Below are 22847 nucleotides of genomic sequence, written 5' to 3'. Positions count from 1 at the left end.
GACGAGGGAGCGCCGCTTCCGGGTGATTTTCCCAGGGTCGGGGGCGCCTAGTGCTTGGAGTCCTCGCTCAGGGTCGGAGGCTTGACACCTAGAGGGCGGCTTTCCCGGGACTGGGGGACGCGGGCTCCGCGCCAGGCGAACAGACTCCAGGTCGGACTGGACCTGAGCCACCGACCACTGACCATGGCGGCCCTGGTGAGTATGAATGAAGCAGGGTTCGGGGGTCCTGGCGGCGGCGGCCTGGCGGCACCTCCTCACTTGCGATCCCGCCACTTCTCCGCAGGGTCCTGGCACTCAGAATGTCACCGAGTATGTTGTTCGAGTTCCCAAGTAAGTCCCTGGCCCTGCCCCCGACTCCCCTCGCCCCCCAAAAAATTGAAACCTCGAGCTTCCAGGCGTTCTTGGCTCGGCGGGTGGCGCGCCCTGCAGACCGGGAGGCACTGGAGAGCAGAGCTGGGATTAAGCTGAAGCTTCACCGTGTTTTGAGGGAATGAACGAGTGTATCATACACTGCACGATTCAGCCCTCTGGCCTCTTATTCTCGGCCTCTGTGATCCATGTTGCCCAGCTAAGCAACTGTTAAAACTTATTCGCTATCGGCTACTTTATCATGTTTCAAACTGGTCAGGTCTTGGTACATACTGTCCCCTCTGCTACTAGTGTCCTCCCATACCTACTATAATTCCATCCTGTAAAATACAGTTCCAGCATTTTCTTTCTCCAAGAAGCATTCCCTGTCTGTGCTCCCTCCTCCCCAGGCCAAGTTATCAGTTACCCCCACATCTTGGGTTCCCCCAAATCTTTGTTACTCCTAATATTCTTCATGGGACTGTGAGGGGATGGGTCTAACTTGCTTGACAAAGTGGGGATCCTTGGAGTCTTTCACATGTTCTCAGCATTGTGCAGCACAAAGAGCTGAACCAGGGTGGATTTGTTGAATGACTAAGTTAGCACTACCTTTTCCTCCGCCCGCCAGGAACACAACCAAAAAATATAACATAATGGCTTTCAATGCAGCCGATAAAGTCAACTTTGCTACGTGGAATCAGGTAAGCCCCCATTCTGGGGAGTGGGGATGGGTAGAGAAACTGGCTCTGGACAATGTTAATAATACTTGTTTACCTGTAATGGCAACTAAGGTGTCAGATGCAATGGTGCACACCTGTAATTCCAGCTACTGGCAAGTCTGAGCCTGGAGGATCACAAGTTTAAGGCCAGCCTGAGCAATTTAGCAAGACCCTTTCTTAGAAAGGACTGGGGGTATAGCTCTATGGCAAGGCACTCCTGGGTTCAATTCTCAGTACTGCCATACACACAAAATAAACCAAGGTTAGCTTCCTCAGCTGTTCCCAAATGCCAAGCTGCTGGGTGTCCCTTTAAATAAGGTTTGTCAGACCAATTGGTGGCCATTTTGACCTAGATTTATCTGGGTAAGGGAGTGTACTGGTCTGGCCCCAGAGCTGCTATTGTCAACTGTTCTAGAAGAGACATTGGAAGCTAGTAAAGGGTTTTCAACTGGGAAATTGTACATTTTTCTTGCTGCAGTGGCTCTGAGGGCAGTGGAAGGGTGGGGTGAATACACTGGTATGGGTAAATGTTGATGGACTAAGAGCAAATGGAGGTTATGAAGAGTGGCTGGATTTGTTAGTGCTTTGGAAGGGGAGCTGCAAGGGTTTGTGGTCAGATTGACTGTTAAGGGATGAGGACCGGAACTACAGATGATTCCACAGTTTCACTTTCTATGGCTTCAGTTACCCACAGTCAACTGCAGTCTGAAATATTATGTGGAAAATTCCTAATGTAAACAGTTTGTAAGTTTTAAATGTCCTCCTATTCTGAGTAGCACGATGAAATCTTACTGTCTGTATCTTGTCTGGGACATGAATTATCTCTTGTCTAGCGTGTCCATGCTGTATATACTACCCGCCCCTCAGTCACTTAGTAGCTGTCTCCATTATCAGATCAATTGTTCTGATATTACAGTGCTTATGTCCAAGTAACCCTTCTTTTACTAAGAACCCAAAAGCACAAGAGCAGTGAGGCTGGAAAGTTGGATATGTCAAAAAGAAGGCATAAAGTGCCTCTTTTAAATGAAAAGGGGAAAGTACAAGATATTCTGAGAGAGCAAAGTCATATAACTTTCATTATGGTATATTGTTATAATTGTTCTATTTAAAAATTAGTTATTTTCCTGAGTCCCAAATTCCCTTTATCCAGATTCGTCAAGTGCTAGCATCCTGTGCTCTTTTTGCCAAGAGGGAAGTTGGCCTTGAGCATCTGGAGCATGGTGTAGGGAGAGTCAGAGGTGCTCCTGACAGGCGCACAGCCCAGGCACAGGTGAACCTCTGAGAGACTGCTTCCTGCCCCTCCAGGCCCGGCTGGAGAGGGACTTGAGTAACAAGAAGATTTACCAGGAGGAGGAGATGCCCGAGTCGGGTGCCGGCAGTGAGTTTAACCGCAAGCTCCGGGAAGAGGCTCGCCGGAAAAAGTATGGCATCATCCTCAAGGAATTCCGACCCGAGGACCAGCCCTGGCTCCTGCGTGTCAATGGAAAATCAGGCAGAAAGTAAGTGCAGGTGGGGAGGTGTGCCCGCCTAGGGTCCAGCCCCATCCCCCTCACACCATGCACTTGGTGGGTATCCCCTCTGAACCTCGGGTCCCCAGCTATGTGATACGGTGCCTGCGCTTCCTCCCTCATTTTGTTTTTGAGGATGAACCAAGTTGGTGCTTATGCCTGATTCTGTGGCAGCCCTGAGTGCCATCAGGGGCACCATGGGTGGGAACCTTGACTCTCAGGACGACCTCTCAGAAAGGGCAGCCTGTGGGCAGAGGGGGAAGGGTGAAGCAGGTTGGTGCAGGGACTCCAGGTATAACTGCATGTGGTGGTGATAGAGAGCTGGGTCATGCAGGGTCCTGGGTGCCAGGACACAGCTGGACTGGGGGCCCAGGGAGCCTTGGAAAGTTATAGGCTGGGAGGGACACTTAGAGCAAGATTGCCTGGATTTGAGATAGCAGCAGGTAAGGGTGGAGGCCACAAGGAAGCTGGGCAGTTGTTTGGGCTTGAGTTGGTGGCCTGGGTTGAGTGTCCCCTTCAGATCTGGTCCAGCCTGGCTTCTTGAGTTCTGGGTGTAGCCCATGCGGCAGAGCCATAAACGATCATGCTGCGTGAGCCCAGCATTGAACTCACTCTGCTAAGAGGGAGCGCAGTCTCTGCTTCCCAGCTGGGAAGATTGTAGCCAAGTTAGTTGGGGCCTGCCCAGGACCTGTGCTGGGCTTTCCTTGGGGAACCCTGGCAGGTGCTGTAGAGGGGACAGACACAGGGACACATGCAGGACCTGGGCAGGTCTTGTGTGCCAGTTTCATGGCCAGGCTGTGATCTGACTGTGGCTCCCTGCAGGTTCAAGGGCATAAAGAAGGGAGGCGTGACGGAGAACACATCCTACTACATCTTCACCCAGTGCCCCGACGGGGCCTTTGAGGCCTTTCCTGTGCACAACTGGTACAATTTCACGCCACTGGCTCGACACCGCACACTGACCGCTGAGGAGGCTGAGGAGGAGTGGGAGAGGTGAGCTGGCAGGGCCCTGGGTGCTTCCCTAGCAGCAGGCGAGGCAGCGCTGGGGTCTGGGCACTCGGGACCATGGCAGGTCCCACCGTGCTTCTGCCTGGTGCAGGATGGCACCGTGGACATGTCTGAAAAATTGCACGTGTTGGGGCTGGGGAGACAGCTAGCTCAGTCGGTAGAGTAAGCACGAGGCCCTGGGTTCGATCCACAGCACCCGAAAAAAGAAAAAAACTGCACGTGCTGTGGAGCGGCATTGCTCAAGGAGCCACGGCCCTGGGAGGCTAAAAGGCATCCTCCCTGCGCCCCACACCTTCCTGCAGCCATTCTGAGTTCTGAAACTTTCAAATTAGGCAGAGATGGCTCAGTTGCGACCCACCTCTCCCCTGGGTTAGCTCCACGGCCCCCTGCTGTCGGTATCTGCTCTGCCTCTAGACGCCTCTAGACGGAGGCTGCCTGGGCCCTGGGCCTGCCCCCGCCACCCACTGTGCTTTCTGTCCCGTTCTGTATTTGCTACATTGTTCTTAGAATCAGCTTTCACAGCTTCTAGGAGAAAAGCTTGTTGTTTTAAAGAATCAAACCCAGAGAGAGATGCCATCTCTGGGTCACAAGTTCAATCTGCTTAGCCAAGAAGTACCCTGGCTGGAGATCTTGATGGCCTTGACAGCCTTGAGAGCCAGGCCCTGGGACTGGGGACACCTGTTTTAAATTCGCTTTGTGTGTGTGTGATGCTGGGCATTAGAACCCAGGGCCTTGTGCATGCGAGGCAAGCACTTTACCAACTGAGCTGTATCCCCAGCCCAGTTAGCTTTTTTTAATTACTGTTTTTATTCTTTTTTGCTGTACATGACAGTAGAGTGTTGCTTGGTCACCACCCATTGCTTTGTTGTTTTGTTTTTAAAGATGTCACACTGTTGAACAATGGTCCCCACCATTCATCTCCAGAATTTTCCCACTTTTCCAAACTGAACCCCACTGAACATACTTAGGCACTGCCCCCAGCACCTGGCACAGCCATGCTGCCCCCAGTCTCTGGATCTGAGGACCTTGGGGCCCCTCCAAGTGGAGTCGCGCATGTCAATGCTGGGACAGAACCCAGGGCCTGGTGCATGCCAGGTACCTGCCCTGCCACCGTGCCACGCCCTGCCCAGGGTGCCTGCTGCGCTCCCCGAGCAGCCGTCCTCCGGTTCATTGGCGCTGTCCTCTGTCAGGGCTTCACTCTCTTTTTAATAATTGTGAAAATCTTAAGATCATGGTTCAAAACATAAAATTTACCATCTTCACCATTTTTCAGTGAACACTTGAGTAGTGTTCAAGACATTCCCAACGTTTGGGGACAGAATTTTGTTCCTTTCCAGACTACCCAGTCATTGTGTGCACTGTTAGATGCAGTCCCAAAGCTTCCCAGTCAGTGTGGTGCCAGTTTTTAAAATGGGTCGCCATGATCCATGGAACAGAGTATGCCCTGTCATCAAGAGAAAAGGAAAGGTGCCAGTAAAGGGTGATAAGGGGGCGTGGAGTGAATACGTGGTAGCCGGGTCCATTGCTGGGAGCTGAGACCCCCCCATCCAGGGCATCTCGTGGCCTGGGCCAAGTCCCTTACCAAGACTGCGTCTGGGTCCTGCTCCTGGAGCTGCAGGCCTGAGCCCCTGGTCACCCTCCCTTGCCCTGCCCGGCCCGGCCCACAGGAGAAACAAGGTCCTGAACCACTTCAGCATCATGCAGCAGCGGCGGCTCAAGGACCAGGACCAGGACGAGGATGAGGAGGGGAAGGAGAAGCGAGGCCGCAGGAAGGCCAGCGAGCTGCGCATCCACGACCTGGAGGACGACCTGGAGATGTCCTCCGACGACAGCGACGCCAGCGGCGAGGAGGGTGAGTGCCGCTGCCTCGTGCTGGCGGGCTGTCGATGTGGTGGCAGATGGCTGATGCCACCTTATGAGGCTTCTTTCCGGCCCCGGAGATACGGCACCAGGGCCACCGGGAGGCAGGCGTGGGGGCGCTGAGGCCAGCCTCCACTGGGGCTTGGCTGATCCGGGCCCGAGTTTCTCCCCTGGCCCTGGTGCCTGGGGCAGGGGTCCTGGTGTGTGAGCTTGGGCTTGGGGTGGCTCTGGACTGGGTTGTCGCCTGTGAGTGAGGTCAGAACGCAGTGGAACCCAAAAGCCCCCTCCCCTCCTGCAGGCAGCAGAGCCCCCAAGGCCAAGAAGAAGGTGCCGCTGACCAAGGCGGGCAGGAGGAAGAAGAAGAAGAAGGGCTCGGACGATGAGGCCTTTGAAGACAGTGACGACGGTGACTTTGAGGGCCAGGAGGTGGACTACATGTCTGACGGCTCCAGGTGAGGCCGGCAGGAGGCGGCTGAGGCCCTGGCTGTCCTGGGAGGCGCCCGCTCACCCTCTGCCTGCCCGCCTTACAGCAGCTCCCAGGACGAGGCCGAGGGCAAGCCCAAAGCCACGCAGCAGGAGGACGGGCCCAAAGGTAGGCAGGGGCCGCGTGGGGGGGCGCGGGCAGCCGTCAGCAGGGCAGGACCCTCCTGCTCACCCCCGCCCCTCCCCAGGCGTTGATGAGCACAGTGAGAGCAGCGAGGAGAGCGAGGAGGAGAAGCCACCTGAGGAGGACAAGGAGGAGGAGGAGGAGAAGAAGGCCCCCACCCCGCAGGAGAAGAGGCGCAGGAAAGGTGGGCGCCCCTGCCCTCCCCCGGGCCCCTGCCTGCGATGGAGGTGGGGATGGGCAGGCAGCAGGCAAGGGCCTTGCTCTGTCCCCTGCAGACAGCAGCGACGAGTCAGACAGCTCAGAGGAGAGCGACATCGACAGCGAGGCCTCCTCAGCCCTCTTCATGGCGGTAAGGAGCAGTCTGGGGCCGGGCACAGGGGCGTCTGTCCCCAGGCTCACCCCCCACCCTAACCTCTGCAGAAGAAGAAGACACCCCCCAAGAGGGAGCGGAAGCCATCGGGAGGCAGCTCACGGGGCAGCAGCCGCCCCGGCACGCCCAGCGCGGAGGGCACCAGCACCTCCTCCACCCTGCGGGCAGCCGCCAGCAAACTGGAGCAAGGTGAGCCCCTGTGCTGGGTCTCACTGCCTGTGCCCGGGCCCAGCCCTCCGCCCAGACTCAGTCCAGACTCTGCTCCAGCAGGGAAGCGAGCCAGTGAGACACCAGCTGCCAAACGGTTACGGCTGGACGCCGCACCCCAGAGCCTGTCCGGGAAGTCAACCCCGCAGCCGCCCTCTGGGAAGTCCACGCCCTGCAGCGGGTAAGTTGGTGAGGACATGGGCTGGGCAGGAGCCACCAGAGGATCTTGCTGACCCAGCCCCTCCACTCCTCAGTGACGTGCAGGTGACCGAGGATGCTGTGCGCCGCTACCTGACGCGGAAGCCCATGACCACCAAAGACCTACTGAAAAAGTTCCAGACCAAGAAGACAGGGCTGAGCAGCGAGCAGACGGTGAACGTGCTGGCCCAGATCCTGAAGCGCCTCAACCCTGAGCGCAAGATGGTCAATGACAAGATGCACTTCTCCCTGAAGGACTGAGACCCGCCACCACCCCAATAAACACGTCTGTCCAAACCTGCCCGCACACTGCCTGTTTGTCCTCCTGTGTTAGCAATCCCAGAAGCACCTGGGCAGCCCCCTTCCCCAGTCACTCTCCAGCGCCGCCTCCTGTTGCCTTTTAGGCACCTGTAGATGCGGCTCCTGGCAGCCCAGCGCATTGCACTGGCAGGACCCGGTGCACCGCCCCGTGGGGAGCCCGGGCCACTTGGCCTTTCCTCAAGGCTCTGCCTTCACCAGGCTCCTGGCCCAAGACCTGGCAAGTGTTCAGCTCTGGGGACTCTACTGTCCGTGGCCCAAACTTATCTTTTATTTTTCAGATTGACCGTTGGGCTTGGGGAGTGCTTGTCCCTGATGGTTTTGATTCCCTCGGGCATTTTGTGTTTATGTCACGCATCCTTACCTCACAGCCTGTCGGATGAGTCTGGAGTCTGCAGTTAGGAACATCTGCTCTGTCTTCTGCCTCCCCTTGAGGAGAGGCTATTTCTTGGGTTGTAATTTGGGGTGGGGTGCTTTTCAGGCAAGTCGTTCAAGATGGTTCTACCTTTGCTTCCACCAGCTACCGTGGGTAGCAGCCCACCCTGCCCGTTCTGTGTATGCCTCTCAGCTCCGAGTTTTGTTTGTTTTTTTATTGTTCTTTGGTACCATGGATTGAACCCAGAGGGGCTTAACCACTGAGCCACATCTCCAGCCCTTTTTAATTTTTTGAGATGGGGTCTCTCTAAGTTGTGGCCCAAGTTGCTGAGGCTGGCTTTGAACTCGCAATCCCCCTACCTCAGCCTCCCAAGCTGCTGGGATTACAGGTGTGTGCCACCAGCCCGACTCCACTCAGTCTTTGTCCTGAATGGCCACCAGAGCCTTGTGTCCTTGTTCCTGGCTTTAGCATCTGGACCCTATTTTCAGTTCCCTGGGATGTCTCTGGGGTGCCCTCCTTAAAAGTTAGGTAATGCTTCTGCATGTCCAGTCCCACCAGGTGCCCTGCCAGGACATTCCTAGACAGCAGTGTGGCTGAGATGAGACTTGGCTGCAGCCACTAGCTTTGAGTGACCAGGCTGAAGACAGAAGTCAGGCCTCTGTCCTTCCCTTAGCTGGAAACTGCAGGTGGAAAACCCCCACCCAGTTCTGCAGGCCCCTGGCTGCTGCGCGGGATGCCTGAGATAGCAGGCTAATTCCCAGGAACGCCCAGTGCGCTCCAGCTTCCCTCCCCGTCCTCTGCCAGCGTTCTGGGGCCTCACTCCTCACCCTGGCAGTCCCACCCCTGCAGTCCCTGCCATGTGCGTTTTGACCCTCTTCCCCCTCAGACCAGGAGGCGTCTGAGGCAGGCAGTGCCGCCATCAGTCAGGGTAAAAGCCCAGCATTCTAGGGACCTGGCTTCAAATCCCAGGCCTGTTGGTTCTGGATGACTTCAGACAAGGGACTTGTGGTCTGAAAGTAACCTGAATACGTACTGCAACAAGAACAACCACGACAACCACAGTCCCCTGCCAACACGTGGCTTCCAGTGGCAAAGGGGCAGCAAGTATCCCTGGGCTTGTGGCTTAGCTCCCAGGTGGGAGGAACGCCTGAAGGAGTTTTCTTAGGGCAAAAGGACATTTGCGATTTCAGTCACAGTTGCTCAGAGCTCATGCAAAGAGCTACCAATTTACACTCCCAATCCCGGGGTGCAGCGCCTCCAAGTTTTAACCTCTCTGTGTGGGATGGGGCACCTCCTCAAGTACAGCAAACAAGCTTTCAGTATTCTCCTGCCACAAAAGCTCTGGGCAGCTCCTAGAGCCCAGGCACAGCACTGACCACTCGCCTAGGGTCACGTGGGTGGGTGTGGAAGCCACCAGAGCCCATGCCTCGCTGTGGCCTGCTGCTGGCTCCACCTTGGACCCGGAAGTCTGTCTGTCTCCCCTCGGCTGATGCTCTTAAGTCGCAGGATGGGGCTGCAGGCGCGCGGTCCTCAGGTTTCCTTCCCAAGACAGGAATCCCTTCCCCGTGTCCCATGCTTGGCCATCCCTAGCCTCTCCCTTTTCCTGTTTTGATGCTGGCTGAGCCAGGCCCAGAGACAGGGGCATGATGTCTTAATCCTTCAGAAGGAAGCCATGCTGGAAGATTCCCCATTGACCTGCCCACCTGCCAAGCCGGCTTCCCAGCACACAACATGGGGATTCCTGACCCCTGGCATCTCCTTGTGGTGGGGAGGGACCCCACCCCTCCAACCAGACAGCAGGGGCAGGGGGGACACTGGTTGTCCACACTGGGCTCAGCCCTGGCTTCCAGCATGACTCGTAAATCAGGGGGCGACGGGGGTGTCGGAAATGGGTCTGTGGAATGTCTGGATGGGGTGCGGTGGGGTGGGGTGAGCCCTTAACTCTTAGAAGGACGGATGTGGGGCAGAAGGGACTGAAGCCTAGGCCTGGGGACTGGGGGCCAGTTCTGCAAGTGGCGGCAGTGAAGAGGTTAGCTCCCGCCAGGTGCGGATAAATTCAAGGCATGGGGCTCCCCCAGCCTTAGGACCTGCGTGTCACAATGGCCACGGGGAGAGTCCTGCTTGCCTTTCTGCTGCTCCTGTCCCTGCAGCTTGGCCTCAGCTGGAGCCCTGACACTCAGGGGGCTCCTGTGGCAGAGGAAGAGTTTTCATCCGAGTGGACAACAGAAGTTGGAGGGACCTGGAGGCCGCTGCTGGGTAAGAATCCCCAGGGACCCCGTGTGACCTCCCAGCTCCTTCCTGCTGAGAACTTGACCCTCATCTGTGCCCCTTCTTTCCCCCAGACACTCGCCAGCCCCATACCCGCTTACGCCGAGCCCCAGCCAGCCCCTGCCAACTGTGGAGCCTGACGCTGCCTGTGGCGGAGCTGGGCCTGGGCTACGCCTCGGAGGAGAAGGTCACCTTTCGCTACTGTGCTGGCAGCTGTGCCCGCAGCGCCCGCACCCAGCACAGCCTGACGCTGGCCCGACTACGGGCCCAGGGCCGAGCCTTCGGCGGGCCCTGCTGCCGGCCTACCCACTATGCTGATGTGGCCTTCATCGATGACCGCCACCGCTGGCAACGGCTGCCCCAGCTCTCGGCAGCTGCCTGCAGCTGTGGGTGAGGGTACCCGGCCCAGAGCCCTGGTTCCCTGTGCATGGAGCACTGGAGGAGCTGGGCTGACTTATTTATTGGAGGCCTGGAAGAAAGAAGATAAGGAGGGGCGGTGGGCTGGGCACTGGCAATGAGCACAATAAAGAATCTGCTCTCCTGGCCTTGTGACCTGCTAAGCTGGCATATGACCTCTCCACACTTGGCTGCGTGGACAGGTGCGACCCTGAGCCTGCCCTGCATGGGTCAGTCTCAGGAGAGCCAGAGCAAGGAGGCTGCTGTCCCTTCTCCAGTTTTATTCACAAACCCGGGGTCTGGGTGAAACAGGGATGGGGCTGGGGGTCAGCAGGCTGTGGGTTGCTGTCCAGGCTGCCCTGGTCCCAGCTCCTCAGGGAGGGAGCGGCAGATCACAGAGATGCGCCGGCTCCGGGGAATCCGACGCTCCCCAAAAAATGACTCTTCATCCCGAAGAATCTCATGAGAGAAGTCATAACGGGCTGAGCCCCTGCAAGAGAAACAGAGGCTAAGAGGGGGTGGGCTGAGGGGAGCCCTGCTCTAGGTAGACGGGGGTCCCAGTCGCCCCAGGGCAATGGTAGTCCCTGCTGTGAAGGCCAATGGAGAAGGGGCTAGCAGCACCGACGCTGACAGGGTGGGGCTCTTGGCTGGATGCACCTTAGGATGTAGAGGGAACCAGGCTCCAGCAACAGTTCCAGCCACTGCCCTGGATCCTGGGTGTGCACGAGTCGCATGACGCTGGGAGAAAGCAGGGATAGGCCAGCAATGGTGGCTCCACAGAACTGGAAGAGGCAGCAGCATGGTGGTCAGGGTCTGGCCTGGCCTGTCCACCCACCATTGGGAACTTCCACGTGCTGGCTTCTGCCCACCTTGACACTGTCCACGTGGGGCTTGATGTAGCCCCGAGGTTCCAGGTCTAGCACATGCACCCGGGACAGCAGGGTCTGGCCAGGGTCAAAGGCAGCTGACTGCACACGCTGCAGGATGGCCTGGCTGGCCTCTGACCAGCGGGACTTCTCTGTCTCCCGGAAGCCGTGGATGGCCTGCACCGAGGGCTTGGGTCATGTCTGAGAGCGCCCAGAGAAAATAAGGAACCCCAGGCACAAAGGGACAGAGTCCAGAGCAAGGGACTAGTTTTCCCAGCATGACCTTTATCCCTGCCCCCAACTCACAATCCCACCCCTAATCTGGCTCTGTCACAACGAAGGCCTTAGCTAAGTCTCATTTATACTGGGACACCCCCATCCCAGTCCCCTAGGTCAACCTCGGCTCCAATTCCAGGTCCCCAGGGCTGGCCCCACCCCGGTTTCATTGTTTCAGTCTCCGCCCTCAACCTGATCCCACCCAAGACCCTACTTAGTCTGCCCCAACCACTGACCCTCTCATCTCCTTCCACATCCATTTCTGACCCTAAACTTGGTCCGAAATATCCCTTAGCTCCAGATCCTGTCTCTAGTTAAGACCTTGCTCTCTTGTTGTCCCCAGGTTCCCATCCCCCAGGTCCCACCCCTCTGCACAAATTCCAGGCTCCGCCCCCACCAGGCCGACCCACAGCAAGGCCCCATCTCTCTAGGGCTCCCGGCCCCAGCCCCAGTGCCTCAGACACTGACACCTGCTCTAGGCCCCGCCCCCGGCGTGATCCCGCCCACTCCAGTGTTCGGCTTCCCTGTCCCCGCCCCTTAGCAAGACTCCGCCCACACCCCGCCCACATGGAGGCCCGCCCCAACACGCCCCTCACCCAGGCCCCGCCCCCGACGCGGACCCGGTCCCCTCTGGCCTCACCGCGTCCCAGTGATCGTACTCGTAGCGGCGGCGGCGCAGCTCAGGCTCCAGCTCCCGGCTCAGCGTCTCCTCTTCGTCCTTGCTTAGGAAGCCGGGCTGTACCACGGCCGAACCCCGCAGGCGTCTCAGCACCGCCGGGCCCGAGCCCCGCACCCAGCCCGACCCGGGGAGCGCCCGCAGCGCCAACCTCCCACTCCCGGCCATGGTCCGGGAGCCGGGTCACGGAGGAAGCCGAGTTCAGGGCACGCCCCGCCCTAGAGCCATTGGCTGCGTCCTCTCCGCCTCCTCCAGCGATTGGCGTTTACACGGCCCCGCCCCTTGCCCGAGGCTACTGGTTGCGGCTCCCTCGCCCTGTCCAGCTATTGGCTCCCCTGAGCCCGCCTCCGCTCCAACTTTGTGGGGCGCGCTCGACCTCGGCGGCTTAGGCTGCATTGGCGGTGTCGTCCGTCGCCCCTTCTCGCCCTGCCTCTTTTATGGGCGATGGGAAAAGGTTCAAGTTAGCTGGTTCTTGGCCAGGACCCGATATGAAGGCCAAGACGGGTTCTGGCCTGGCGTCCAAGGTAGGAGGACTGGGCCAAAGTCAAGGTTATGGAGTCGGCCTTAGAGGTTAGAGGGTTAGAGGTTAAGAGCAGAGTCCGGTCCGGGTGCGGTGGAGGGTCAAGAGAATAGGAGTCAAGCCTGTAAGTTTATAGGATGGGACCAAGTTTGCGGTTAGGGAGTTGGGAGTAAAGGTCAAAACCAGGCATCATTCATTTCCTCTTCTCAGTGCGTACTGATTTTTGTTTGGTTGTTTTTGTTTTGTTGAGGTTTAAATGTAGCACTGTGGTTGTCTAAATTTTAAAGATTCTTTAGATGATCCTAACCCTCCGAATGCTCCACCTTTTAAACAACAAAACCCTCCCTTTCCCTCCAGCCACATACTCTGTACTCCGCTCCCCGTTATACTAAAATGCCCTGAAAGACACGTATTGCAGTTTCCCTTGTTTTTCCTGGATTCACTGTAGCCTGGCTTTTGGTCCCCACAGCACCCAAGTGCTCTGATTTAAGGCCATCAGGAACATGCACAGTACCAAATCCAATAGCTCAGCCTGACAACCACTTCATCTGTACACTAATGGCTTCTGTGTCATTTTAACCCTGACCCTGGGATGTTGAGAGGCAAACATCAACCATATCACATTCAGCATCACTCCTGATCCTGCCCCCAAACCTGCTGCCCGCCCTCAGCTTCCCACTGTTAACAGCTCTCTACTTTTCTAACTGCTCGGTTTGCAGATTGCTCTCACATCTGTCTGATGAGCGGTCTTTAAAACCTATCTAGAGTCTGACTACTTCCTGCTGAAGGGTTATGGAAAATAATATTCCTATAACTCCCCTAAGAAAATGGAGGAACAGTGTGGCTCAGAAGTGGGAAAGGAAATTGGCTGAACATTAAACCTCTCCCAGTACATTCATAACTTTGGGCCCCAAAGGAAAGGGGTGGATATGGAATGTCTCACGTTTGCCTTCCCTGTGTCAACCTAGTCCTGCATGACAATGGGCAAGATTTGAATACTCACCCTTCAGGGTCTGGTTCTAACCTGTACAACTAGCCCCAGATGGTCAGAACTGCACGTGCACAATGATTACATCCTCCTCCTCCTCGTACCCTATAAAACCAGAATTCACTCTAACTGGCGGCCATTTTCCCATCTGGAAAGTGGACCCAAATGGCACCCGAATATTCAAAGGAATAAAGGCTTCTCTGAATCTGCGGAGGTCTGCTTCCTGTCCTTTTGCGCTTACACCTGCCACCCCATTAGAACTACAATTAATCTCCATCTGGATTATACCAAATCTCCTAATTGGACTCCAGAATTTTGTTTTTGTAGCACTGAGGTTGTACCCAGAGCTTCAGGAGTGCTAAGAGATACACTGCCGAGCCACATCTCAGCCCAAATTTCTGCTTTTGCTATGCTTCACCCCCAATTCCTTCAGGTCTTGGCTGAAATTTCACCTTGGCGAGGCCTGCTCTGACCACCCATGTAGAAATGTTACTCTCACACACATCTGCAAACCTGATTCTCTCTTTTCAACTGTCTACCTCCCCGCCAAGAGCGTAAGTCCACTGAAGCTGGCTTTTCGTGTTTTCTTCACAGCCTGGGATATAGGTTATGCTCAGGAGTTTGTTGAAGGAAGGGATGGTCAGAAACTTGGGGTCGGGGAAAAGAGGAGCCCTGGTGACATACACATGTGTGCCCAACGTCATGAAGCAAAAGTGCCTGAGACACAGAATAAAGAACACAAAGATTTAATTTAAAATCACAGTGTCTCAGCCAGACGGCCCTGCCCATCAGGCACCCCCCATCCAAAGTTCCTCCAGGGGCTCCTCCAGGCCCAGCAAGCAGTGAGAGCTGAGGTCTGGGGGTCTGGCTGGCCCAGGCCCGTGCTGTCCCGGAAGGGAGCTGTGGCTCTCAGGTGCTTGCCGTGGCGGGAGGGTCTGTTGGTGTGGCCACAGGCTCTTTCTGCACCAGCTCTGGCTCATCCTCTCCATCCTGGGGGGGATGGACCAGAACCTTGTCTAAGATGCCAAACTCCTGGGCCTCCATGGGGCTCATGTAGCGGTCCCTCTCCATGGCAGACTCTGGTGGTGGAAACAGGATGCAGGACACCATTAGGCTGAGAACAGACACCCGGACCAGGTCTGGGTCCCCCAGATTCATATGTCAAAGTCTCAGCCTCCGTGGGACAGTGCTGGAAGCTGAGGCCTGGGGAGGGGACAGGGTTAGATGCAGTCCAGAGGGAGGGGCTCCCAAGACAGGAGTAGTGCCTCCTCCTGATAGAGAGGAGGACTCCTTGTGGGCAGAGGAAAGACCAGGTGAGAACACAGGGAGAAGTGGCCTTCACGACCCAAGAAAACCCTGCCCAGGAATCAACCCTGCCGGACCTTGACTTCCAGCCTCCAGAACTGAGAAATAAATTTCTGTGTTGAAGCCACCCAGCCCATGGAATTTGGTGATGGCCGCCAGGGTTAGGATGGAGCCCCATTTGCCAGCTCCTGTGTAAGCTTGGCCTTCCTGCCCTCTGTGCTTCCCTCTCCCCTCAGGAAACGCCTATTCACATCTTCCCAGTCCTCACCCCCTCCCACACCCCAAGCAGCCTGTCCTCAGCCCAGCGCAGCACAGCTGGGCCTGTTCTCTGGTCAGGCGACTGTGCAGTGTTGACTGGTCCCTCCCCTTGCTGGCAGGGTCGCCCTTGCTGCCCATCACTGAGGTTGTTCCTGCTCGCTGCAGTGTCACACTCAACTGGGGAACAGGCGCCTCAGTGCACCCCCCACCTGCGGTGGCCAGTGTGGGCTCACAGGGTCCCACCAGCGTCCCTGTGCCAGCCTTCATGGAGACAAGTGCTCGATTCTCATGGCTACACACCGAGGAGGACGCGGGTCCTTTTCCGTGTTCAGCTTTGGCAGATGATCTGCCCAGCTCTGCAGAGGGGACAGGCCCCCCACCCCACTGGCGAGGGTGACCTTCCAAGTGCTCCGCATCCACATCCCCCTCAGGGTTTGGGGTTGTGCTTTATGTCTTGGCCCCTCTAGCAGTGAAGTGGCATCTCTCTGGGATTCTAATGCGCCTTTCTCCAATAATTAATTATGTTGTTGTCACTTGCAGCGCTGGGGATGGAGCCCAGGGCCTCCATGTGCTAGACAGGTGCTCTACCGCTGAGCCACACCCCAGCCCTTAGAGACATTCTTAGCTGTCTTAAGTGAAGGACACATCGGCAAGGAGTGGGTGGAGGCCAGCGATGCTACTCCACATCCTACAGTGCCCAGGATGAATGTCCACAGGGCCGAGGTGGAAAAGCTGTGGTGTAGAACAAGCCCACCATAAGGAAGTGGCAGGCCTGGCAGGGCACTCACCGATCACCTGCAGGCTCTGCTTGGTGTGCTTGGCATAGATGTTGTACAGCTGTTTCTTGAGCTTCATAATCTCCTCTGCCTGGATGGCAATGTCTGTGGCTTGGCCCTGAGGGATGGCCCCGGGGGAGTGAGAGGGCGGAGGTCAGAATCAGAGTCCACCCATCCTGGGGAGGCTGGAGGCAGGGACCTTCCCTGGGCTTTAGGGGTCCTTTCCAGGCAAGCCTCCCCAACACCCAGCTGCATCACCACCAGAAAGGCGGGTACTGGCTGTGTGTGTTTATTTGTATTTTTTATTGTTTGCATTTTTGCCATGCTGGGGAGGGAACCCGGGGCCTGGTGCATGCAAAGCACATACTACCTCTGAGCCACACTTCCAGCTTAACCTTCTAATCTTTTTCTTTTTTGCTGCAAACTATACTTTCTTACTTTCTGCATCTGGGACCTTGCTGACCAGGTAGGAGCAGCCCCGCAGGGCAGGATGGCAAACAGTGTGCCTACGAGAGCAGTGTCATGTGGAGACCTGCCAATCCCCCGTCCCCTGGCTGGGCTTTCACTCTCCAGCCACCATTGGCCTTTCCTGACCACCCCAGGGCCAGATACCAGACAGCCAGGGATGGCCCCCACGTGCCAGAGCCTGCCAAGCCCGCTTACCCTGCGTTCAGCTTTGGCAGATGGTCTGCCCTGCTCTGCAGAGGGGACTGGCACATCCACCTACTGGCGAGGCCTTGCCCATTCCTTCCCCAGCTCCTGCCCCCTGCCACACCCTGGTGCTTCCTGCATGGCATGTGTGCTGTGCCCTCTTCTGGGAGTAACAAGCTATCTTTTCAGTGACAGCTGTCTCCTGATCTGCTGGCCTCACCACACCTGAAAAATGATGAAACCTACACTTAAAGCCGCTGACAGGAGCAGGGGAGCCCGGTGGTGGCGCTCTTGCACAGCATGCCCAAGGCCTGGGGTTCAAGCCCCAGCACCACAAGAGCAGGAAAAATAAATAACACCAACACACCCAACTCCTGCCTGCCACTCCTGTCTAAAGCTCTGTCTGCACCCCAAGAGTGGCTCACAAGGTCAGGCACTCACCCGAGCGCCCCCAGAAGGCTGGTGGATCATGATGCGGGAGTTGGGGAGCGAGTGGCGCATGCCTGGGCTGCCGGCGGCAAGCAGCAGGGAGCCCATGCTGGCGGCCTGACCCACGCACCACGTGCAGATGGGGTTCAGAATGTACTGCATCGTGTCGTAGATGGCCAGGCCCGCAGTCACCACACCACCTGCAGACAGGGGCGCAAGTGAGGGGCTGTGCTTTCCTCAATCACCCCTAGCACTGGGGAGGGCTGAGAGGCAGCCCATTAGAGCAAGGGCACAAATGCAAATGTCCCCAGGGGTGGGGAGGTTGCAAACAGGTGAGGCACCTGGTGGGGGAAGAAAGGACAGTCCCTGCTCCAGTATTGGATGCTGTCGTGTGCACAGGTGGGGCTCAAAGGGCCAGATCTACCAAATTTTTAAGAGAAACTAGAAGCTGGAAGAAAGCAGTGGTTGAGAGGAAGGCCCTGTAGCCAGCTCCCTGTCCTTCAGGAAGTTACTCTGTGAGCAAGGTCTCTGCACGGAGACAACTAAATAGTAGCCACCATGTAGGGCTGTGGTGAGGAGACAAATGACTCCCACAACCTAAATATGTATCAGGCACTTCGAGAAGACTGGCACAGTAAGTGCGCAATCAAAATGGCTTTTTGTTGTTGTTGGGAGGAAACAAAACTCTACAAATTCTAAAATGTGAACCAGATCAAGTTGGTAAAACTGGGTGGAAGCAAAGAGACCACATCCTAGGGCTAAAGTCAGCAGCTGGTTGTGATCCTACACTTAAAAGCAAGCGACAGGCAACTGTTGGCAGTGTCTAGGCAAATTTGGGATTCTGAAGAAATCTCTCTGCACCTTTTCCCCTAGAATGGACATCCTGGACCACAGATGTTGTCCCAAGTCACCGAATGTTTCCAGAGGAGCGCCCCCAGCACCCAGGGCAGGCCCTGCTCACCAGGGCTATTGATGTACATGTGGATGGGCTTCTTGTTGCTCTCAGATTGCAGGAAGAGCAGCTGAGCGATAACCAGGCTGGCCACGCTGTCATCAATCTGCAGGTGGAGAGGGCAGAAATGTCCCCAGATTCGGGTGGGAGAGAATATTTAGGGAGAGAGTTGAGGGAGGTGCTGGGTATACGTCAGGGAACCAGGAGTAAGGTCAAACCCCAAATATGAGGGGTCAGGAATAACTTAGCACCCAGGAGATGTGGGTGGTAGGGACCCAGGGAGTTTGGAGGACGGGAGGAGGTTATCAGGGGACTCAGAGGTCAGAACGGTTGGGGACCAGGACTAGGGCTGGGAACGAAGAGAGGGCTCAGGTGTCAAGGAGGTCGTCAGAAAGTGGGAGGGGAGGAGCTGAGGACTGGAGGAAGGGGCGGGGGCAGGCGGGGCTGAGGCGCAGAGGGGCTTCCGGGGGAAGCGGGAAGGGACGGGGCGCAGCCGGGGAGGAAAGGCCAGGGACACAGGTGGGGGGCCGCGAGGAGGGCGCTCACCGGGCCCATGACGCACACGATGCGCTCCCGCAGGAGCCGCGAGTAGATGTCATAGGCGCGCTCGCCGCGACCCTGGGGGAGAGGGAGGAGGTGAAGGGTCAGGCGGCCGGCGACCCCACCCCCGGCCCTGGGGCCGTGTCCCCGCCGGGCCGCGGTACCGTCTGCTCCACCACGATGGGGATGAGCGGGACAGCCCGGGCCGCCGTCCCGTGCAAGCTCCGCCGCAGGGCCAGGCTGCTCCCAGGGGTCCGCTGCGCGGGGAAGCGAGCGGCGAGGCGAAGCCCCAGCGCCCGGCACTTGCCTGCCGCCACCCAGGCCTCCCCCGCCAGCATTCGGGGCCACATGCCGCCGAGCATCCGCTTCGGCTTCCGTCCGACGGCAGAACTACAGCTCCCAGCGTGCTTTGCGCCCGCGGCGCACGCTCAACGGGCCCTCACTTCCGGGAGAGTGGGTGGGGCCTGAAGGGGCGGGGCCAGCGGAGGAAGTGGGCGTTCTCCAACTCTTGGGTTCGATTTCTCTTCCTGATTGATTTGTCTTATGTTTACTTTTTTTTCCTTTTTAAAATTTTTTTCTTTTTCTTGGTGTTTTTTTTTTTTTTTTTTGGAGGGGGTACCGGGAATTTAACTCAAGGGCATTCATCCACCGAGCCACATCTCCAGCCCTATTTCGTGTTTTATTTAGAAACAGGGTCTCACTGAATTGCTTAGCGCCTGGCTTTTGTTGAGGGTGGCTTTGAACTCGTGATCCTCCTGCCTCAGCCTCCCGAGCCTCTGGGATTACAGGCGTGCTCCACCATGCCCGGCCTAATTCATCTCTGTATTTCTTACTATTTTTTTTAATCAACTCTATTGTGCTCACAGCTCCTCTTAGAAGTGGGATTCTAGAGAGAATTCAGCCTGGTGGGGCCAACTGCCCCTGAGACATCCCCATCCATTTTTGGTAACCTGTGAGATAGAGGAAGGATCCTCACGTTGTGGGAGCCATAGGTGCACATTGTGGACTCCTCCTGGAGATGGATCTGCAAAGCTTCCTAGGGAGTGGATGTTGGGACTGGGTTTTGAAGGATGAGTGGGAGTTCATTAGCTGGGGAAAGGCATTCCTATCAGAAGGAAGAGAATGGGCAAAGGGTAAGAAATAGGCAGCGGTCTGGTGAGGTTTAGGGCTCTCGTTTTCTTCAGATTTTTTCAAGGTGGATTCTTTCATCTTTCTGTTCTAATGTTACTTTCTAAGAATTGTCCCTTACTTTGCATGCAGAGTCTAGAAAAGTGTCTGATTCACAGTAGGTTCTGATTAAATTCACACTGAGCCAAAAGTCAACATGTGATAAGGAAGTTTGAGAGTAGAGGGCTTTTCCTGTTGGGGCAGCAAAGGCCTGTCATCAGTTGCCTGGTGGCAAATCAGGAGGCTGTGGCAGGAGGATGGTAAGTTAGAGGCCAGCTTCAGCAACTTAGCAAGACCCTGTCTCAAAAAATAAAAAGGACTGGGATATGCTTCAGTGGTAAAGCACTTCTGGGTTCAGTCCCCATTACCAAAAGTAATTAAGTCAGTCATTCTCAAGCAAACATTAACCCCCTGGAGAAGCGTCCCTGGACCACTTTTGTTGACCTGTCTTCTGTGTGGTACCACTGTCCAAAACAATTCCATTAATTTGTTTGTTTTCTCCTCTGTTGACTGTAGAACTGAGCTGTCTGGGACCAGAACTTCTGCTGTCTTATTCATCTCTATGATTCTTAGGAAGTATTAATCAGAACTTTTTGATTAGGCATCAGAATAAAAAAAGTGCATCTTCAAGAATTTTTTTTTTTTTTTTTTTGGTGATACTGGGGGTGGAACCCAGGGCCTTGCATGCGCTATCCAAATGCTCTACCACCGATCGCACTCCCAGCCCAGAGTGAACTGAAATCTTAAAAGAGGAGAAGGAACTTTAGAATAGTGCTTGGCACATTGTATTTACTCCAGAAATACTTAAAGTTTTGAGCCTGGTGTGCTGGTACACGTCTGTAATCCCTATGATGCGGAAAGCTAAGGCAGGAGAACAGCAAGTTCGCGGCCAGCCTCGGTAACTTAGTAAGACCCTGTTTCAAAAAAAAAGTGTTGGGGCTGTTGCTTAATGGTAAAGTACCCCTGGGTTCCATCTCCAGTACCACAAAAATAAAATAAAGCATGTTTTGTTGCTCTAAAGTTAGTTGGGCTCAGTAAATTCTGAATGAATGAATATTTTGGCCGTCCACTGCAAATCAGCCTGTCCCACGAGTTTTAAGTTACCATTCCATGATTGGAGAGGAGCTCTGATTTGCTGTTACCTTTGGGGTAATGAAGGCAAACAGGCCTGCTGCATTGGTAAAAATTCAAGATTTAAAAAGAAAAGGAAACTGTGCGGAAGAGGCTGTGGGTAAACAGACCCTGGTGAATGGTTCATGGACAGTGCTGCAGCTTTTCTGGGAACGAAGTTGACACCAGATTTGAAAGTTGCATAGTTAGCAAAGAATTGGAAGTAAATGTCCGATAAGAGAGGACTAAAAAAATGATTTACATTTAAAATCACTTTTAAAAATCTGGAACCCACATTGGGGAATTAACTCATCATTGCGCGACTGCTCTGGTCTCTACTTGTTAAGCATCTGTGAGGGAGGGAAGCACCCGTGACTGCATAAGAAGGAAATGTCTCTCTCTCCAAGTAACATCCGGGGCCTGGCTTGCAGGGTAGGCCACACAAACTCCAGGGACCTTCCCTCAGCTCACACCTCAGCCATCCTGACAGTGTTTTCAAGACCCAAGATGGCACATTTCCATCCCCAGAGAAGGATGGAGGGCACAGGCCAGCCAGCTGTCCCAAAAGGAAGCTGCTCCCCCCCCCACCACCACTTAAACCCATTGGCCAGAAGCTAGTCACAGGACCTTGCTGGGAAAGGTACTGGAAAGTGCATTTATGCACTCTAATGCTGAAGTCTCTGTGCCCTGGAAAAGAGCAGGAATACCACTCAGAGTCCCTGCCTTTCTGGAACTTACCTTGCGTAACCCAGATCCTCCTTTGAAGAGGGGCGTGCAGTCCAGCCCAAGGAACGGTGGTCCCCCAAAGCCTCAGTTTTCAGCTTTATGGTCAGCTCCAGCTGTAGAGAGCCACCTCCTTCCATGTTCCAGCCTCCCCAGGAAGCCACCCCCAGGGACTGAGCCCAGAGGTGGAAACAAGGATGGACATTCTGACTTGACTGGGATGCTGGTGGGCCACGTGAGACCAGAACCCAGCACCCTCTCTCCCCACTCCACGGCTGCTTCCCACGCCGTCACCACCAGGCCACTGTCACCTCCTCCCTTTTGTCATAGCATCCACTCCTGCCTGTCAAAAGCCATCCTCCCCATTGCGGCTGGAAGGAAGTCCTTTTAAAACTCGGGTGAGCCCCTGCCATCCTTCTGAGAACCCTCTGTGACTCCTGCCACTCAAGGTCCTAGTGAGAAGCCACCACGTTTTATGCAGTCTGACGGCTGCCCCCTCCTGCCCCGGCCACTGAGGGCACCTCCCTGCACCCTGCCTCTCGCTCTCCCACTGCTGCCACGCCGGCCTTCCCTGTGCCCCAGCCCACCAGGCCTGCGTCTGCCTCAGGACTCCTGCCCTGTTTCCATGCCTGGAATGCTCTCCCCCTGTGATCCCCACAGCCCCCTCCCCTCCTGCCCTCCAGTGAGACTGTTCTTACTCTCTGATTTCTAATTGCAACCCCTGCTGGGTTCAGGGTTGCGCAGGCCCCTAGTCCCAGCCACTTGGGAGGCTGAGGCAAGAGGATCACTTGAGCCCTTGAGCTCGGGGCCAGCATGGGCAACACAGAGACAAGGTCTCTTACAAAATAAACACCATAAATGGTAATAATAAAAGAAACTTGCAACCCCCAGCACACATTATTCCTTTTTCCTTCCTTATTTTCCTCCAGTGGAATGTTGAGCATAGTATTTTCCTACTCAAAGTGTACTCCACAGACAGCAGTCGCTGAGATCTTGGTAGAAATACAGACATGTGAAGCTGGGAGCCAGGGCACATTTCTGTAATCCCAGTGACTCTGGAGGCTGAAGCGGGAGGATCCCAAGTTTGAGGTCAGCCTCAGCAACTTAGTGAGACCCTGTTTCAAAATAAAAAATAAAAAGGGCTGGAGATGTAGCTCAGTAGTAAAGCACCCCTGGATTCAATCCCCAGCACCCCTCCACTCAACCCCCGCAAAAAAAACAAAAACAAAAAACAAAAAACAAAAAACCGGAAATACAGACTCTTGGGCTAGGGGTGTAGCTCAGTGGTAGAGTGCTTGGCTAGCATGTGCAGGCCCAGAGTTGATCCCCAGCACCTAAGCAAACAAAAGGGACTCTCAGGCTCCACCCAAGACCTGCTGGATCTAAATTTGCATTTTAACAAGACTCTGGACTGCTGGGCTAGGTGG

At 55.7% G+C, this 22847-nt stretch overlaps 4 protein-coding genes across 5 annotated transcripts; 2 read left to right on the top strand and 2 right to left on the bottom strand.

Moving 5' to 3' along the window:
- Window positions 1–21: 21 nt before the first annotated feature.
- On the top strand, window positions 22–7141 carry GTF2F1 (general transcription factor IIF subunit 1). Of its 2 annotated transcripts, XM_079115336.1 has the most exons (13): window positions 27–195; window positions 284–330; window positions 977–1049; window positions 2373–2566; window positions 3398–3568; window positions 5251–5435; window positions 5742–5895; window positions 5974–6035; window positions 6115–6234; window positions 6326–6399; window positions 6471–6609; window positions 6691–6808; window positions 6882–7140. In XM_079115336.1, exons 1-13 carry the CDS (start codon window positions 184–186, stop codon window positions 7084–7086), a joined length of 1554 nt encoding a protein of 517 aa, XP_078971462.1. In that variant the 5' UTR covers window positions 27–183; the 3' UTR covers window positions 7087–7140. The 2 variants fall into 2 exon arrangements, with proteins under 2 accessions (XP_078971461.1, XP_078971462.1); XM_079115335.1 differs by having other exon boundaries at window positions 22–195; window positions 6471–6808; window positions 6882–7141.
- A 145-nt stretch (window positions 7142–7286) lies between these two features.
- Window positions 7287–10607, top strand: PSPN (persephin). The gene is made up of 2 exons (XM_079115362.1): window positions 7287–9775; window positions 9862–10607. Exons 1-2 carry the CDS (start codon window positions 9619–9621, stop codon window positions 10179–10181), a joined length of 477 nt encoding a protein of 158 aa, XP_078971488.1. The 5' UTR covers window positions 7287–9618; the 3' UTR covers window positions 10182–10607.
- ALKBH7 (alkB homolog 7) lies at window positions 10445–12210 on the bottom strand. The gene is made up of 4 exons (XM_079115355.1): window positions 11966–12210; window positions 11053–11226; window positions 10841–10965; window positions 10445–10673 (listed from the first exon to the last, which is right to left on the bottom strand). The coding sequence occupies exons 1-4, from the start codon at window positions 12167–12169 to the stop codon at window positions 10511–10513; spliced, it is 666 nt and encodes a 221-aa protein (XP_078971481.1). The 5' UTR covers window positions 12170–12210; the 3' UTR covers window positions 10445–10510.
- A 2029-nt stretch (window positions 12211–14239) lies between these two features.
- CLPP (caseinolytic mitochondrial matrix peptidase proteolytic subunit) lies at window positions 14240–18835 on the bottom strand. The gene is made up of 6 exons (XM_079115345.1): window positions 18585–18835; window positions 18427–18498; window positions 17890–17986; window positions 16941–17128; window positions 15861–15966; window positions 14240–14588 (listed from the first exon to the last, which is right to left on the bottom strand). Exons 1-6 carry the CDS (start codon window positions 18780–18782, stop codon window positions 14419–14421), a joined length of 831 nt encoding a protein of 276 aa, XP_078971471.1. The 5' UTR covers window positions 18783–18835; the 3' UTR covers window positions 14240–14418.
- Between the last annotated feature and the right edge of the window lie 4012 nt (window positions 18836–22847).

This window comes from Sciurus vulgaris, assembly GCF_902686455.1.
Source record: "Sciurus vulgaris genome assembly, chromosome: 16".
Lineage (NCBI taxonomy): Eukaryota > Metazoa > Chordata > Mammalia > Rodentia > Sciuridae > Sciurus > Sciurus vulgaris.
Note: the sequence above shows the minus strand (reverse complement) of the source record. Positions and strands in the feature narration are given on the sequence as shown.